The sequence below is a fragment of the Aphelocoma coerulescens genome, chromosome 7 (genome assembly GCF_041296385.1).
Source record: "Aphelocoma coerulescens isolate FSJ_1873_10779 chromosome 7, UR_Acoe_1.0, whole genome shotgun sequence".
Lineage (NCBI taxonomy): Eukaryota > Metazoa > Chordata > Aves > Passeriformes > Corvidae > Aphelocoma > Aphelocoma coerulescens.
In genome coordinates this window covers 10,470,846-10,489,401 of record NC_091021.1, presented here as the reverse complement: position 1 = coordinate 10,489,401, position 18,556 = coordinate 10,470,846, and the positions used below count along the sequence as shown (strand labels likewise).

General features: G+C 40.3%; 2 protein-coding genes across 5 annotated transcripts; one reads left to right on the top strand and one right to left on the bottom strand.

Moving 5' to 3' along the window:
- The first annotated feature begins 675 nt into the window (after nucleotides 1–675).
- STK17B (serine/threonine kinase 17b) lies at nucleotides 676–17,291 on the top strand. 4 transcript variants are annotated; one of them, XM_069022071.1, is made up of 8 exons: nucleotides 676–699; nucleotides 5,060–5,218; nucleotides 9,075–9,287; nucleotides 10,937–11,081; nucleotides 11,343–11,469; nucleotides 12,335–12,383; nucleotides 13,673–13,852; nucleotides 15,590–17,291. In XM_069022071.1, exons 2-8 carry the CDS (start codon nucleotides 5,097–5,099, stop codon nucleotides 15,870–15,872), a joined length of 1,119 nt encoding a protein of 372 aa, XP_068878172.1. In that variant the 5' UTR covers nucleotides 676–699; nucleotides 5,060–5,096; the 3' UTR covers nucleotides 15,873–17,291. The 4 variants fall into 4 exon arrangements, with proteins under 4 accessions (XP_068878172.1, XP_068878171.1, XP_068878170.1 ...); XM_069022070.1 differs by lacking the exon at nucleotides 676–699 and adding an exon at nucleotides 2,697–2,790 and having other exon boundaries at nucleotides 5,063–5,218; XM_069022069.1 differs by lacking the exon at nucleotides 676–699 and adding an exon at nucleotides 2,713–2,790.
- On the bottom strand, nucleotides 2,188–3,111 carry LOC138113301 (basic salivary proline-rich protein 1-like). The gene has a single exon (XM_069021463.1). The coding sequence runs from the start codon at nucleotides 3,109–3,111 to the stop codon at nucleotides 2,188–2,190; it is 924 nt and encodes a 307-aa protein (XP_068877564.1).
- Nucleotides 17,292–18,556: the final 1,265 nt, after the last annotated feature.

Below are 18,556 nucleotides of genomic sequence, written 5' to 3'. Positions count from 1 at the left end.
TGCAAGCTAACCTGAGTCACTGAAGGAGAGCTGCTGTGGGAGGAGGTGAGGCTTTGGGACTGGAGCCCTCTCAGAATCTGCTCTCTGTTGTCATTCTTGATGTCAGACTCATAAGAGATTTTGGTCTGGTCATCACTGGTAACTGATGCCACGTAGTGCACAATTAGTCACTTTCCCTCAGTGTAAACTCTGGAGTTGGCCTGGAGCTTGTGCTGGGTGACACTGAGGCAGCTGTGGGAAGCAGTGCCTGGGTGACATCCAGAGATTTCCCATTGCATTGAGGATTGCCTTGTGTGAGGAGGTGGTGCAGAGATTTTAGCATGAGGGGGAATCAGATTTTTTTTTTTTTTAATGACCCATATTAAATAAAAATGAGTTGGAGAAGGCTCAGACACGCTGAGCTTCCAGCTGTGCAGCTCTTAATGTCGTGTCCTTGTCCCCACCTCAGTGACAAAGTTCCCTGCTGAGAAGGGTAGGTTGCCATCTCTTCACTCCAAACATTAACCCTGTGACAGACAAATCAGCATTCATTGAGGGAGCTGAGCTTTTTCCATAGGGCTGGCTCCCCTAAAACACCTGTGGATCACCGTGGGCTGTACATCACAGCTGTGCCAAATGCCTACTGATCAAGGGGAAACAGTTCTTCCCGTGAGAGCCTCTAAAGGCTGAAGAGAGCCAGCTTTGTAATGGATAATCAAGGTAAGCAAGAGAAGAAGTAACTAAGAATGGGAGTTATGAAGCTAACACCTTTAATTGTTATTTTTTAATTATCCCAAAGACCAGGTGTATACATTAGGAATAATAATAGTTCATGATCCTGTACTGTTGTGACCTTCAGCCTGCTCATTCCCCCTTCTCCACCCTCTGTTTGTCCTTCTCAGTTGTGGTGTATCGAAGTAAAATTCCAAAGTCCTCAGGGTGGAGTCCTGTCAATTATACCCTTCTCTAAGTGCCATTCATGTTTCTATGGCATTATATAAACAGATAACCAAGACTACAATAACATGCATGTCATGAAGCATTTTTGGTATTTAGTTGGTTTTCAAAACTTAAAGGGAGAGTAGAACAAATCCTGAAGAGGATCAGTAAAAACACAAAAGCAGCTAAGTAGACAAACATAAACGCTGTCATTTACTTCTCGGCACCACGTGCTATAATAACCTAAGACATCTTAATTGTGGGCATCATTTAATTTTACTCTGTGGCTCATTTGGTATGCTTGGAATGCTGCCTGCTTTTCATACTGCACAAAGAGCACTTCTCAACAAAACCAAACCTGTCCACATGTTGTATTTTTATTTGACAGATGTATTTGAAATCATGTTATACCGAAGAAAGGGTATGATCTGAAACTCTGCAGGGATGGTGGAACTCTGTGTGAGAGAGTAAAGGTTTTGGACTGCTTTTGTCAAAAATATCCACAGCTCAAAGTGCAGTGCTAAAAATCCAGACAGAAGCCCAAGCAAAGCAGGAGTTACAGATGTTTTTAGCAGGTACCTCAGTGTGCCAGCTACATGGTGTGACATAGTGTGGACTCTTCAAGAATACTTTCTGCTTTCTCAAGCTGTCTGTCTTATCTTCATTTATACTACTTTCATCTTAGTGCTGTGCATTGCTGTGACAGCATGACTTAGGCACTGTAATAAACACAGCAATTACCCATTTCACTGGCAGTGCCGTGGCATAAACAGAATTAACCCAGTAACTCTAATGGTGCACTGCTGAAATTAAATACAGAACTCTTAAACTCTTATGCTACATTACTATTACTGCCTTCATGGCAATTCTATTCTAAAACGGATGTTTGCAAATTTCTAGCTCGTTGGATTGCTTCAGAGGAAATCAAATTGACAAACAAATTGCAACTATTTTAGAACTCTAACTTCAACTTTTTTCTGAACCATGCTTTAGGCTATTTTGAGTCCTCTGAAAGAGTCTTTGAAACCACAGGTTAAAGTCTTTTAACTTTTTTGTTGTTGTTGTGGGCTTCTCACAAGGCTCTGAAGACCCTGTTTCCACTTGCATGCGTGACAGAGAGATTGTCAAACGGGCTCCGTGCGAGACGTGTACTTCTGCAGCAGTACTGAAAGCGCTCTGTTCCCGGCAGCTGCCAGTGAGAACTGGTTTATGGCTCTGTTTTTAACTGGACTGGGCCGGTGCTGTGGTCGCTGAGCCTTCGCGGCTGCGTCACTCGCCCAGCGGCGACGGGGCCCGCACAGCGCCTCTGTCCGCGGCTCCCCATCCCGGGGGGATGCACGGGATGGCGTCCTGCACCGGGACCTGCCCGCGCGCCTGCCGCTGCCCCGCTGCCTCGGCCGCTCCCCGCTGCTCCAGCGCTCGAGCGTGCAGCGGACGCACCGAGGAGGCTTCGCTGCGGGGTTTGGCTGGCACACAGCCCCGGGACCGGGACGTGCCACCGGTGCCTGTGGCCCGAAGCGGCGGCTCCGCGCATCCCGGAGGTGCGCACACGGGGGGCCGCCCCGCAGAGCCCCCGGCTCCCTCAGGGCCGGGCCCCGCAGCGCGGCCGGGCGGGCGGCACCTGCTGCTGTGGGGCCGCGCGGGGCCGGGCCGCCAGCAGGGGGCGCTGCCCGCACGGAGGGCTCTCCCGCCAATCGCCGGGCCGCTGGGCGCCGCGGCTGGGCGCGGATTGGCTGCTCTGCCCAGTGGGCGCGGCCGGGCTCGCGCGCCGCCGGGGCTGCCGCACCCCCGGGTTGCGCCTTTCAAACGCACAGAGAGAGCGAGAGAGCGGCGCTGTGAGGGACGGCGGGCGGCGGCCAGCGGCGGCCAGCGGTGAGTGTGCCCGGCCGGGGGAAGCGGCCAGCGGGGAGCGTGCCCGGCCGGGGGAAGCGGCCAGCGGGGAGCGTGCCCGGCCGGGGGAAGCGGCCAGCGGGGAGCGTGCCCGGCCACGGCATGAGCGTGCCTGGCCGGGGGGCTGTAGTGGTGGCCCGCTGCTGGGCGCGGTGGAAGCGCCGCGCTGCCTCCCCCACCCTTTGCCGGGTCGCGCCGGCAGCAGCGCGGGGGTGACTGAGGGCAGTCGGAGCTGTCTCGCGGGGGCCGGGCCCGGTCCCGCCCGGCCGCTGCCGCCCTCCGTGGTCCTTCGCTGCCAAACATCTTCCCGGCCCGGAGCGGAGACTCGCCGTCTTTAGAAAGGGTTAACTGAACTGGTTTTTGCCCGGCTAAACTTCCCTAGTTTAGCGGGAATGAGAATCTTGTAGATTTCTCTAGTGTGAGAGCCACACTTTTAATGTCTGTTTCTCGGGGCTTTTTGTGCAATGTGTTAACAACGCAGCTACCACTTTTAAATTTTGGAAATAGTTCATGTATTAAAATTTTTGCCTTTTTTTGCCCATAGCTAGTTGAATCTCATTCTCCTGAGTAGATTATGTGCCTTTTTGTGGGTTTCTGTTTGCTACGGATATATGTTTTTCTCTATTCTTGGTGATACTGAGCTTAAAGAAGATGTGGTGTCTTAACAGAGAAGCAAAGTCAAGGCAACGTGAGGCAGAAGTTCTCCTTAATAATAATTGCTCTGTATGAATGATCATATAAAAGCTTACATAGTAAGTTCGATAATGATAATAAACTTCATGATGGTAAGCTCTTAATCAATGAAACCAGTTATCAAACACAGATGTTTTTGTACTGAAGTACAGCAGTAAGAAGATAGAGTTCAGCAGTTAAAGTTATCGAGGGAGCACAGCCCTAAGGAGAGTCACGTAAAGTTTCAGACATCAAAATCGTCCTCTTAAATGGTAAACTGTCATATAATTGGGGAAGAAGGAATGCTTGCTTGTTACAGACTGAGTCAAAGACTTGTGTATTAGATTGTATTGTGACCTTTTCATAATTTCTTAAAGAAGCTATTTCCTGCATATCAAATGATATTTTGAAGATATTTTTAAACTGTGTAGTTTGGGTCTTTTTCCTGCTCAAGTATGTACAATGATTTGAATCCAAAATAGTTCTAATATGAATATCCATGTTCCATCCCACATGGGAATGTGAACAATCTTGGATGGGTAGTGGATTACATTTGGGTCATAACTTGTTCAAGTGCTCCCCCAGAAGTGTCTGACAGTGCATTTCTGGCATTTAAACTGCAAGGGTATTTTTACAAGTTTGCTAACTGTCTCTGAATTGTAATTTGCCTTATTTTTTTTTTTTCTCCTTCAGTAGTAAAGGTAAATCTACTCTTTAACTTAAAAAAGCCATCAATTACGACTTCTGTTATCCTTCAGTAGCCTTTTTCTGCCTTGCTTTTGCACTTCTGCTTCAGGCCTATAAATGTGAATATCAAATCCCAGTATTTTTATTGGGTTTGGTTGTGTTGGGGTTTTTTTTTCACTGTAGCAGAAATGATGTGGGTGGGTGTATCTTCATAACGTGCTGTTCTACTGGTTTATTAAGGTAATTTAATCTGGATTACTACATCATTTGATTCTAAATGATCTGAACTTGCAAAGAGCACTTTGTCCATTCATGCTTCTCACTGAAAATTAACTCAACCTTAAAAAAGAAACCTAAAAAAATCACTATGACTGAGCCTAATAACAAATGTGAATATTCCCACTGGGAAAAAAACCCCACTTTGTCCTGTTGTTACCTATTCCTGCTATGTTGCAGTTAAGAAACAGGAAGGAGTTTTGGTAAATTCCCCCAGGAATGAATATCTGTTAAAAAAGTGTAAATTTAAAGGAACTATGGAACTTACCCAGAATCCAAAGAAGAGTTTCAGAAAGATTTAAAAAAGTTACATCTCATTAATAGTTAAGTAGTTATTAGCATTTTTATTAGAACTTAAGCTTATCCCTAGTATCTTATGGATATGCTCCAGGGAAAAAAAAAACTAGCTTATCTCAAGTGTTTACATTATTAAATTAGCATGTTTTGATTAGTATTCCTTTCAGGATTTATTTTTACAGTGATTAAATGTGGCATTTTCAGGCTGCTACTGAACAAAGTTCTTGCCATTTGAGTTTTATAGCCCTCAACTTTTAATATTTGTATACTCTCCTGTGCTGTAACTATGGAATTTCCAAAACTCTTAATTGTTTTTCAGCAGGTGACTGGCAGTAGAGAGAGACCTGCTCTTGACAATGTCGAGGAGAAAGCTGGAGAATAAAAGCCTTTCTGGCTTGTTGGCCACATCTCTGCACACACCAATCAAGACAGATAACTTCCACAATTTTTATATGCTTGAATCGAAAGAGCTTGGAAGGTAAGATTATTCCTATTTATTTTATTTTATCAAGAGGAATTTCTGCTGCAAGAAAATTCTCTGTACAATGAGGCAAACTTTTATGGTAGTAGATGGAGAATGAAGTATGGCCTTCTCCTTCTCTGTCCCCTTTGCATCACGATGGGTTCTTCAGGGATGTGGAAAAGGGACAGTGAGACATAAGTTGCCAGCCTTTTCCACATCAGAGAGATCTGGTGTGTTTTCATAGGCGTGTAGATTTGGGATTATCTTCCTTTTCCTGCCTAGTCACACATCAGATTCCAGGTGCATGGCCTAAACAAGAGATGACATAGGGTAAATACTGTAAGGCAAAGAATGAGGATTTTGAGTTGGTTGTCCCAGGTGTTTGGGTGAGTTTTCTGAAGTCCAGAAAACAAAGCTCCCTTCCCTTCCCTTCCCTTCCCTTCCCTTCCCTTCCCTTCCCTTCCCTTCCCTTCCCTTCCCTTCCCTTCCCTTCCCTTCCCTTCCCTTCCCTTCCCTTCCCTTCCCTTCCCTTCCCTTCCCTTCCCTTCCCTTCCCTTCCCTTCCCTTCCCTTCCCTTCCCTTCCCTTCCCTTCCCTTCCCTTCCCTTCCCTTCCCTTCCCTTCCCTTCCCTTCCCTTCCCTTCCCTGTTAGACTAAGTTTCAAGCAGCCTGCTGTTTCAGAACAGTTTTGCAGCCTGCTTCCCTTGCTCTTGTTGGCAACAGTAAAATACAAAATAGAACAACAAAGCACCCAAAGCCTTGGTATTTATGACACTGTTTCAGACGTACAAGTGAATGTGTGTTTTGAAACCACTGGGTTAATTCATACCTTGAAAATACTCCGTGAATTGGGTGTAAAGCCATGCAAACATAATGCTGTGATCGTGTTTCCAAGCTCCCTGAACAGAAGTGTCCCTGGTCAGTCTCACAGCTGTGCCTTGCTGTGCTGCACAAGGATCCTTTGCACCTGCAGCTTGTTTTCTCAGCAGAGATGCTCTTCTGCATGTGGTTTGTGAGCTCTTTAGCCTTCATTGTTCTCTTGGGTTTTTTCTGTTTTTCTAGCACGTGCTTTATCTGGTACACTTTTATAGAAGTGCACATTGCAGCCCATAACTTTCTTCTTCTCTTAACTTTTGTCAGCTCTGCTTTTGAATTGTAAACTCTACAGAAGCAGTTTATATGCAGCACCCTCTAGAACTCAGGTATTGTTACAATGCTGGATTTTCAGACTCTACATACTTGTGAGATGATGTCTAAAGCAAACACAAGTGTAGGTTTTGTGTGAATTCCAGAACACAGTCTTTTGTACTTTCTGTGCATGCAAAACCAGGCATAACAAAATATGTGCCAAAATGCAAAGAAAACAGAAGCAGAGGACTCTGTTTTACAAACATATTTATTGTTTCTTCTGGCCTAACTATGTGTATATTTTTTCATGTTTTTAAGTGTATAAATGCTTTTTAAGTGATGTAAAATCCATCTTTTCTTTGTGACCTCTCTAAAAGATTCAACGTGCTTTAATTTTCACTTGCAATTCTCTTTTTCCTGTTGAGATTGTGTAGTAAATAGTTCTCTTGTTCTCTGCTTAAGCTTCCCAAGCCCCATTTCTTCCTCCCACACCCTTATCTGTTGGGTCCTTTGGTATTTAAGACACTGACTCACGAAGCTGGCAGGTTAGGTTCTGTTTAGTGGGTTAAGTAGTTCTGTCCCTGGTGTGTGCATGGCTTGGCTTCTTTTGAAGTAGTTAAATTTCTGTGGTTTCTAAGCTGAGATATGAAAACATCCTGAAATCAGTTTTTCTTGTAAAGCTGGGCTGTGAAGGGGGATGGTTACGCAGTTGCTTTGCAGGCAAGGAGTGGGAACTGCTCCGCTTGCGTCAGTGCAGCACTTCTGAGCTGACTTTTTTTTTGTGTTTCTGGAGCAATTTCCACTGCTCTAAAAGACTTTTTTGTCTTAATTTTTGCCTTAACTGGCACATTACTAATAAACAAGTGGAAATTCTTGCATCTCAAATCTGGAGATATCACTGACCCTTCAAAGTTGTTAAACCCACAGCAACCAGATGGCAGATGTGCCAAAACTACCAGGGAAGATCTTGCTGTTCTCATGAAACTAAACTGGTTCCCCTTTGTTAATTTTAGGGACACTTTCGTGGCTGACAGGGTTGATGTGATGCTAAAAAGAGAATGTAAGCTGGAGGAGGGAGTGTTTTCAGCTTGGGTATATTATGAAATTGAGCTCAGTAACCTCCAAAGCTCTGCAATAATAAGCTGGTTTAACAATTGGGAAAGAACGTGGCTGTTTCAGGCTTACAAATAGTTGCTAAAGTGAAGAGTGTGCATGTATCAGACTAAATAACTCTCACCTCTAAAATTTAGTTCTTTAGAAAAGGGACAGAGAAAATCTACAAGTAATTGATGTTGAAATAAATGATGAGAGAGGACCTGTTTTGTCGAATTTATTTTTGAGTTATAGCAGTATGATTAAAAGTCATCTTTAAATATTTAATAATTTAGGCATGTTTGTACAGTTATTTGCTAACGAAAATGATTTCTTTTCATGAGATGCTCATCCCTTTTCTTGATTAAATACCAAAGTCTAGATTTTTTTCAAGAAGTACTTTTTTTTTTTTTTTTTTTTTTTTTTTTAAGAAATGATCCTACCAGAAAGCTGATAAAGGCTGCAAGGCAATGTTGTGTTTTCTACTAAAGCAGCTAATTTAGTTAAAAGAACACAGCTCAGATAGGTCGTACTGAGCTGCTTCATTACATTTGTTCTTATGCTAAGTGGTAACAAAAATAGAGGTGGACAGGTTTTTTTTGAAGACATAAATGTAGGTCATGCTTTGTACACAGCTTTATACTGTTTTTAGAACTTTGCACACAGTTTATTGTGGCCTTTCAAGTTGGTTTTTTTGTAAACAATGTTTCTTGTATCATTTGAAAAGACTTTGCATGTATGCAACCAGGCATTTCTGGGAATGCAATATTAGTGGTTATAAAATCGTTTTTTTCAGGAGTTTACAACTTGGCTTAAACTGCATTTTTTCCTCCTAATTTTTTAAAACATCAGCTTGGTGTTTTAACTACAGTATGTGGTTTTCTTCTAAAAACATTTATTTGCCAAAATAGATTTTTGTTTCCATACCTAAACAGCTGGCTAGCAAATAAAGCAGTGTGCTTTGTCCAACTGTAATTGAGGAAGAGAATGCTAAGTAGTGAGTACTTCTCTATTAAGATGTTTTGAAACATTTTGCAGATACCTGGGATTTTTGTAGCAGTACCACATGATTTGTGGAAGGAAATTCTCTTTATGACCAAAATATTTTTCACTGAAAATCTCCTGCCACACCCATGCATATAAATATGCTTTATTTTCCCTGTTCATTCTCTGCATTTCACAGAGATTTGCTTTGTCTGTTATTGTCCTGTAGGTGTTGTAATGAGGTTGAAGGTTTTTCAATATGTTGCCAACCTGAACAGAGCTCTGGGCAGCCTGGTAAGACCTTGTGGCCAGCCCTGCTTTAAGCAGGAGGTTTTTGAGACCTCCAGAAGTCCTTTCCAACCGAATTATTCTGTGACCTGACAGTGAGAATGTCCCTGTAACCTGATACTCTGATTTAATGTTTAGCTAGGCTGCATGAAGGGAATTTTACTGGGTCTCACTAAAGCTTCATCAGCTTAGTATCCTTCTACAGTGCCTGCAAGTGAGTGTTCAGGAAATACTGTAAGAGCAGGCCAAACATGGCACTTCCCAATACTTTTTTTTGGTTTGTTTCCAATTATTTGCTATGTCTATGTATTTCTATTTCTAATGGTAATTTATGCACTTTTTATTTCCTGCATCTCAATGTTTTCCCTTTTATTTCGTAGAGGAAGATGTGCTGTGGTTAGAAAATGTGTAGCTAAATCCACAGGCCAAGAGTATGCAGCTAAATTTTTAAAGAAAAGAAGAAGAGGTCAAGACTGCAAAGCAGAGATTCTGCATGAAATTGCTGTCCTTGAATTAATGAAATCCAATCCTCACATAGTTAATCTCCATGAAGTCTATGAAACAGCAAATGAAATCATCTTAGTGTTGGAATAGTAAGTATGCCTGGATCACATGTTCCATGTTCATAGATAAAAGTCTTTTGATATACTGATTTTTTTGCATGAGTTGCTGAGTGCCCAGAAGAACTGCAACAGTACCCTGTATACATTATGCTAATCTTTCATTATAATATACTCTATATTTTTTTCCTTTAAGGATGTTTCAGGCAAGCTCACCAGAAATAAAGTTCTTGGAATGCCATAGAAGGTCCTGAATGCTTTGATGCAACTTAAATCACAAAAAAAAAAAAAAAGTCACTGATACCAAGAACACCAAGTACACAGATTTCAAAGAGGCTGAGCGCATCCATGCCCTGTGAACTTCAATTAGCACGTGACATTTTTTGGTGACTGAAGAATTGCAGTTTCTTTGTGTGTTTTGAGCCCCTAAATTTAGTGCTTTTGTTGTTTTAAAACGGGCGTTTGTAGCCATTCCTTTAAAAATTGCCACATTTTTTACAGACATCCCTGAAGCTTCTTCTTAGCTCGGAAAAATAAGTTTAATTTGGGAATTGAATTTGCATTATCTATCATATTTGTTGTATGTGTAAATTTTTGTTTGGAATGTAAGGATCAAAAATGCAGCCTGTGAAATTAGTTATTTCTAAGCTTCAAGTTTCATGTACAAAGTGTTTGAAGTGCTGTTAATGGTGGTCTCCATACATCATGATAAATCCCTTCAAATTTTCCAAAGAATATAGCGAGATTCTATCTTAAAAAGCTTTTTTTTCCCTGGAACTAGGTGACCCCTAATGTATTTGTTGTTCTAAGGCTTTTCTGGAAATCCTTTTCTGCAGAGCTTTCAGCTCTTGACCCATCTGGGTGCCCATTCAGACCATAATGTAACTTGAGTACAAGAATACTGTGGGAGCCAGTGCTGAAAACCTTGTGAAAGTTGAAATTCATGGCATCCACTGCCCTTCGCCTCATGTACATGTTGTCATAAAGTCAGCTAGGGGAGGCATTACTGACGCCTCAGCTAGCCTCAGCAGGTTTGTGGCTGTGTTCATTCCTTTTGTCCCTTATCTGACTTCTTAATAGACTTTCATTTTGTCAGCAGTGAAGTTTAGGCTTAGTGATCTGTAGTTCTGAGGTAGCCCTTCATCCTTGAGAGGGACTTCAGGCACTCAGAGCAGGCTGATGATCTCAATGATCTCAAACCCAGCCTGAAAGAAGACAGCTGACACTGCAGCCAAGTGTAGGAAGAGCTCATAAACCACATGAGCACAGATATTTCCATGCTGCTTTACACTGCACTGAATTATTTATGAATTGGTCTCATGGAAGAAATTTTAGATTTGACTTGAAAAGAGAGGCTTCTTTGGTTCAGGACTGATGATAGAACTCAACTTCTGGAAGGCATCTTCTCGCTTGAGAGCATTATGAGGTTACCAGTCAAAGTGCTTTTTGCTGTCTCGACTGCTGTTTCAGGCTATAAGGAAAGAAAAAGCATCATCAGATTTTTTTTTTTCCTCATCTAAGTGTTAATATGAAGTGGTTTATAACATAAGTGGTTAAAGAAAGAAATTATTCCCAGCCTCTCCGGTATTACAGATATATGTTAGATATTATTGATAACATTTTTCCTCACTTAAGCTTCAAAATTTAAACTTAATACACAGGTGTTCTTGAATGTGTTTCAGTGCTGCTGGAGGAGAAATATTTGACTTGTGTGTCCCAGATCTGGATGACAGAATTGGTGAAAGGGATATTGTAAGGCTTATAAGGCAAATACTTGAAGGACTTTGCTGCTTGCACGAAAACAATATTGTTCATCTTGATTTAAAGGTGAGGCTGCAGCAGACTTTGTTTTAGCATTTTATTTTCAATTTATTATGTTTATCAAAGTAATTTGTTAAATACATAAAAAAGATGAGAATAAGGAGATTAAATGATATTAAAATTAGATAAAAAGATAGAGATTAAGTATTTTTAAATAACATTTAGCAGTAAGTATTGCATAATAGAACCTGAAGTGTCATTTAGCACATTAGGCTTTTTTTTCAGATTGTATTTTATTAATTAGGAATGCAATATTTTCTGTTCTAGCCTCAAAATATTTTGCTGAGCAGTGCCAATCCTCTTGGTGATGTAAAAATTGTAGATTTTGGGATGTCCCGGAAGCTTGAGAATTGCAGTGAACTGCGGCAGATCATGGGAACAACGGAGTATCTCGGTATGGAAGGGCTGCTTCACAACATCTCCTGGGGTTTTGACAAAACAGGAACAGTTCATGTAACACACTTACCAACTTACAAGCTGATAAAGAACACCGTAGGACAAGGCAACGTGTTTTGAGCTGCTCTTTTTTTCGAGTAGTCAACGAATATTTGCACCAAAAATTCCCAAATTATATCAATAAGTGCACCCTACAATTTCATGCTGTAGTATTTCCTGTGATGTAGGCTGTTAAATTCTTCTGATTAGAATTGGAATGCAACATTAGCATTCACAAAGAAACGTTCTTTGAATTAGCAACGTTATTTAATATGATTTAATGAGATTAAAATATTCCTTGGAAAGGGAAAGATTGCTATTAACACTTGGCCCTCTCTGAGGGACAAGTGTCCTTCAGGATTTGCCAACACTCAATTCTAAGAGCACTTCATTCTGCAATGAATAACTTGCTACCTAGCCTATGCTAACAGCCAGTGATCCTAAAATTGGCTTGGTCATCTTGTTTTGCAGCGTTAACATGCTGAAGGCTTTATGCATTCCCCTTAAAAAGCTGTATACTTCAAAACCTCTTAGGAGAAAAACTTAACATGCATGCATCTGATTTGAGCACATCTTGAAACTTGGATAACTCTTAGGCCGTGTAGTGCCATTTTGGTGTGAACCAAGCAAACATCCGTGTCTAGGCAAATGGAAATAACTTTTTGCCACCCTTGTGGCTTGAAAATAATAAACCTAATTATTGAAACTACATGTTTAGTCTCATAATAATGGTTGGAAAAAGAATGCCAGAAATGTAGTGTATGATTCAAGGCCATTTAAATTATGTCTTTATTAAAGCATTTTTCTTCTCCCCATCTCTTTAGCTCCAGAAATCTTAAACTACGATCCTATTACCACAGCTACAGACATGTGGTATGTTTTATCTTAATTCGTTTTACTGAGGTTTGGTGGAACCACTTAACAGTCTAAGGGCCTGATCCAGTTTCATCTGGCTTCCAAGAATACCACCTTCTGTTGGTGGGCTGGCTGAAAGAGGGAGGGAGAGATGGGAGGGGAAGGAGCCCTCAGGATATAACTCAGGGCTTACAGGAATATATGAGTCTGTTGCATACTTAGTAGGGAATGCAGGTGGCTTCTGAGCCTGTGGAGTACAGGGTTTTGTTCTAAGGGGGTAGTAACAGTGGCTGGATAACATACTTTAGGTATTAGTTACTCCTGGGTTACATGCTTTAGATATTAGCTACTCTAGGACACTCTTTCCTTCCCACTTTTATATTGTTAAATAACGTAAACTTCCTACTTCTTATTTTTAGAGATGTACTTGCAGAATGAATCTTAAAAAAGGAGACAAGTACTTTAAACTGACCCACAACTTCATTTGTGGCTTTTTAATTTTATGAGCTATGTTAAAGACCAGCTTTGAAATGTTTCCGTTAAAACATAAAATCTTCAGCATCTTAATTAAAATTCACTGTTAAAAGTTGCTAATTGCTCATTTGAAATTTTCAACTCAATAATAACTAAATCTGTTCATGAATGTTTTTTAATCATGTATTATTTTGCCTGCTTTTGTGGGAAGACATAAAAAACCCCCTACTGATCTCAGAATGAGAAACCCAACAGCTGCATGTTTCCACACTGAGTACTAAATTCTGATCTATCAGATCACAAAAATATTTTTATTATACATCAAGAAAGCATCTTAAGATTTATAATAGATTGCATGGTCTGTGGTACTCATGTTCTTGGGAGAAACATCTCAGCAAGAGGAGATTGTAACACAACTCAGATGTCAAATGTACACAGAGGTTGACTGAATCTCAGTCTTTGCTCTGTCATCCAGAATTGCAGTGAAAGATGGGTTTTATTTACATGCAGATTAGAAAATCTGTCTTTTTTGCAGCTCTATCATCCAGAATTACCATATATCCCAAGAGTGAGCTGTGTAAAAGTGGTATTTCCTTTTCCTATTAATCTCAATAGGAAGAAAAGGATATACTGAAAGTAAACAGTTTTCAAAAATCCTTTCATTGAGATATATACACATAGCTTTCCTTGTGTGTATATGTGCAGTCATGCTTGAATCACATGATGCCTCTGAGTGTGGGATGTATCAGGAAGTTTGATCTGCAGCACAGTAAATATGTGGGGTATATTGTTTAGATTCTCTAGTAGGTTTATAGATTGTGTTCTTACCTCAGGAACATCGGTGTCATCTCATACATGCTGCTGACACAAGAATCTCCATTTGTGGGAGCTGATGTTCAAGAAACTTACCTTAATATATCTCAAGTTAACGTGGATTATTCAGAAGAAACATTTTCATCAGTTTCACAGCCTGCAAAAGACTTCATTCAAAAACTTCTCATAAAAAATCCAGAGTAAGTAGCAGACTCCTCCAGGCAAAAATCCTAAATTTGTGGAGCACCTAGAAAAAGTGAATGTTAATTTATGTACTTAATACCACTGATAAGGTCAGTTGGATATTTCACAGTGCATTGGTATTTTCAACTGATACTTAAAAGTGCTGGTTTATGCTTTTCCATAATGTTATTAGTCAGGCTTGTTCTTTGAGGTGTTTTTTTTTTGTTTTTTTTTTTTTTTTTAGTTTCTTTATATTTTCATTCAGAGGACAGATTGTTAACAGATTTTATTAAATATAATCTAGAAAGGTCACATTATTTTCTGTAACTATTGTACAGTTTGGAGAGACAAAATTCAATGTCTTTGCAGTGCTTTCTTGTTTCCTGACTTAGCTTTATCTTTCTACTTAAATACACCTCTTATTATATATTTATACTTGGGAGTGTTTTGCCTTGTTCAGTCTTAATGTTCCCAATCCAAAGTGAAGACTTTTTTGTTTGTAAGACACACTCCCATAACTCCACATTCTTTGGGAGTTCAGACTCTAATCAAGACCTTGGAAAATAGCTGAACTTTGAGAAGTGACTGGGTCAGGTGTTATAATTGCAGTGCTAGATATTGTCACCTGTGGTGAGACAGGAGTCCTTGTCATCTTCAGAGAGCCTCCAGCAGACAGGAGTGACCCTGCTTGGCTGAGAGAGGCTTCAATAGGAGGAGACTATGGGAGATGATTCCTGGAAAGTGACTGCTCTGAGGAAATAAAATATAAAGCGATGTCTGAAGAAGAGTCCTTCCTGTTTTAACATCTCACATACACAGTTTGTCAGGATCTGCAGTAGTTCACAAAACCCCATTATCATGAGGGACGCTTATCTTTCGTGTTTGTGGAGCACCTAGAAAAAGGGAATCGATGATGAAGAGCCTGCTTTGATAACTCTTAGTGTGGGCCTGTGGGATATTTGACATTCTGTCACAATTACTGCTCACTTTCTCATGGGTATCTCAGGATTCCTCATTACATCCTCAATAAGCTGCCTTTTTTTTTTTTTTCCCTATTCCAACTCTCAATGACTTACCTCCTTGAATTTTAAGAGGAAAAGTCTGTTCTCAGAGAGTCAACTCTACAGAGTTACACTTCTCTGACTGAAAAATATTCCCATTTTCTGGTAGAGTTAGGCACAAGTAGTGGGCTCTATTGCCTTGGAGCCAGTTTTCCAGTAAGTTCTGTGGAAGTTAACAATGCAGAACACAAAACTTGCAGTAACACTGTACTAGGTTAGCCAGAGGAACAATTTTCTAAGTCTGGTCCGTTTGATAAGGTCTACATTTTGAAAGGGTTTATGCCAGATGAATTGCAAGAGTAAAACACTAGAAGATGTCAGAGTTGATGACATCATGTTACCTGGCTGTCCTTGAATACTGAATATTCATGAGCCCCACTATTTATGGTCTGTATAAAACATATGACTTTAAAAACAAAAGCATGTGCATGTATGTGTACCATGTTGGAAACATTCCAAGGGACCGTGTTCCTTGTTCTGATGAAAGCTTACCAGCTTTAGGGTAAACCATCAACTAAATTTAGATGCATGTAGCCATTACTTAACTGTGTTTTGTAGCAGCTGAGGTAGGGATGAAAACACAACGATATTGACTCTTCAGTGTCAATTTTGCTTAGGATTTTTAGCATCAGAGCTATTTTAGTTTTTTTAGTATTGGTGAAATTAACTTAAGCGCCTTTCCCCTTTCCGAAGGGACAGGCCCACAGCAGCAGATTGTCTCTCCCATTCGTGGTTGCAGCAAGGGGAGTTCATGCTCCTGTGCAGCCCTGAAGAAACTTGCTGCTCCTCTCAGCTGCCTGGACACGCAACAAAGTGCTCAGAAGAGCGCAGTGTAAAATCCAGCTGCACTAGTACCTGCAGTGACAAGGAGGACAAGGAGAACATTCCAGAGGACAGCAGTACGGTCTCCAAACGCTTCCGCTTTGACGATTCATTGCAGCATCCCCAAGACTTCGTGACAGACTTTGTGTGTTAATGTGGAATAGAGACTTTTCATGAAGTGAATTCAGCATAATCTGTTCCAGTGATGAAAATAAGGTTCTGGCTTGCCAATTCGTGCAGCATTGGCATACTGGAAATGCACTTTGATTCTTTTATGCTGGTGCCTCCTTTTCTATCCATTGCTGGCAGTGGATTTAACTCCTGAGGAACTGGAGTTGTTGCGCCAATAAAATGAATTATTTTTTTTAAGAAGATAAAATTAACTATTTTTGCACTTTTCAAGTTCTAGTCAAAAGATGATGCTAGAGTGAACAAACTGAAACCTGCAAATGAGTTTGCTTAAGCACAGCCTTTGCCAAACAGTGGTTGAACACATGCATGCTTTTAGGACTAGCCTTAGTAAGAAATTGGGAAGGGAAGCAGGCAAATGGAATCTTGCTGCTTTATTGGACTTGCTTGCTACCATTCTCACCACATTAAATAGAGGCTAAAGTTGGTATGTTTTGGGACTATGGTACATCTGTTGGGGCTATTTGGAAAACTGTTCTCCCTCTATGATCACTAGTAGTTTTGCCTTAGAGATCTGGTCTATTTGGGCATTATAATGCATATTCTGTGGGGTTATGCTGTGTTGGCTCTCTGCAACACTTGGTATAGAAAACAGGTCGATTGTCAGTTCTTGTGCTTGTGGTCCTTGGCTTCTTACCACTAAATTATGTTTGAAGATGAGGTTCCTATGCTGATGTGAATATTTGAACTTGGTGGTTTGCTTTCATCAAACCTCTGAAATAGTATAATCTACCTGTATTGCCTTTTCCCTTATCTTAAAACCAAAAGAAACCAAAAACCCCCAAAACAACCACCCCCCCAAAAAACCCCACACAAACAAGCTCCGAAACAGAAAGCCTCTAGTTAAAACTAGTAAAACTGAGTAAACTGAAAATAACCATTTTTGCCAGTGAAGCTGCAATTAACAACTTTTCTCTATGCCCCTCTAAAGCAGAAGTGCATCTTGCTGTCAATTATTGTTGCCCATTACTCAGCTTCATGCCTGCTCTGAGAAATGGACTGCAGTGTGTTAGTATTTAAAGACAAACTACCTAATAATTGTTTTAAGCCTTTAAAAATGGTTTGTTTAGTGGTATTTTTTAAAGTTCTGTATCTTCTACTTCCTGTTTCTGGCTCTGAGGTAATAATGCCTGTGTCAAGTTTTGTCTTAGAGCAAATGCCAGTTGTGCCTTAACAGCCTGAAACTAATACTCGTAAAATAAGCCCCTTAATCATAACAGAGGCTGGGAATCTTTTTGGGCAGTGAGTTTATTAAAACTCTTAGAGATATTTTGAAAGTAAATGTCACTTTAAAATATTTTGGGATTTTCCACTCCTCAGAGCTTAAATTTAATTGTCTTTGAATTGGATTTGTTTTGTATAATAAAATACCACAACATGATAATCCTTTTCAAGTGTGCCTGTGGATTTGTCAAGAGCTGGGCAGATTGGCATTTTGGAATAACATGTGGTTGAGAGGTGAACCTGGTGAGTGGTAGAAGGTTGTGCTTTATCTTCCTTCACACAAGGAAAGAGCAGGTTTTTCCCAAACAGATTTCAATATAAGGTGTCACCATAATGCATGGGGGAATTCAGGACTTTTGTCTTGGTTTGGGGGGGACAATCATGCTGACAAGTGGAAAACAGACTGATGTGTAATGCATGTAAAACTTTTCAGCTTCTGTTTGTCAGAAGAAGTAGAAGTTTTCCAAGACTTAATTTCATGTGAAATGAAGTAACAGGTTTGTTCAGCAGATACAAAGCTCTGATGCCTGGGTGTGAGTGAACCACACCGAGTCTCCTCTGTGTATTAATTCTCATGGAGCTTTTTTCAGTGGTACTGATTGTATATATAATTACAGAATTACTTTGCAGGAGGCAGCTCTTGGATTGTGTTCAGGTTCTTTACACCCTTACTTTTCAAAGTCCCTGGCTTGTCCCAGTTGGAGTCTTACCTGACCTTTTGATTTTTTCCCACCAGTATGGAGTCCAGTTTGAACTGGGTAAGTTAAAACCACAAATTACTACATACATATGTAGAAGTTAAAGTTCATGTAAGAAGAAAATGCCAAAAAGTTGTGAAGATACAGGTAAAAAAGAATGTTAGAAAAGCTGCTATCATTCAAAATTCTGCCAAAATATGACTGAATTGAAATTACAACTATTTTTTGGCATCTGGAAAATAAAGCTGATAGCATATGCTAGCACTTTACGACAAAGCTGTCATTCCTTAAGATTTTTATCACAGTATCTGATGTTTACATTTCTTACTCCTTTAGAGCTAACTTACCTTTAAATAATTGAAAATCCGTTTTAACCAAAGAATTTAAGTTTTGAAGACTTTATTTGTATTTTATATAAACTTAAAATAAACTTTGAATCGGACTTTGTTTGGATAAGTGCACTTGATTTATTTGAAAATACTGTGCAAATTAAGTCCAGTTGAATGTAAATACATACCTTGTAGGCAACTGTTAAGTCTGTCTTGCTTCTTGCCATATTACTGGGAATTTCCAAGTGTGAATGAGTGCTGAGTAATATTTTCAGATGACTGAAGTCATACTTCTATGCAGTTCGTAACCTTTTTATATTAAAAAAATAAATAAACGTTGCCATTTTTTCAAAACTTGTGTGTTTGTTTGTTCACAGAATCAGAGACTAATTGAGGTT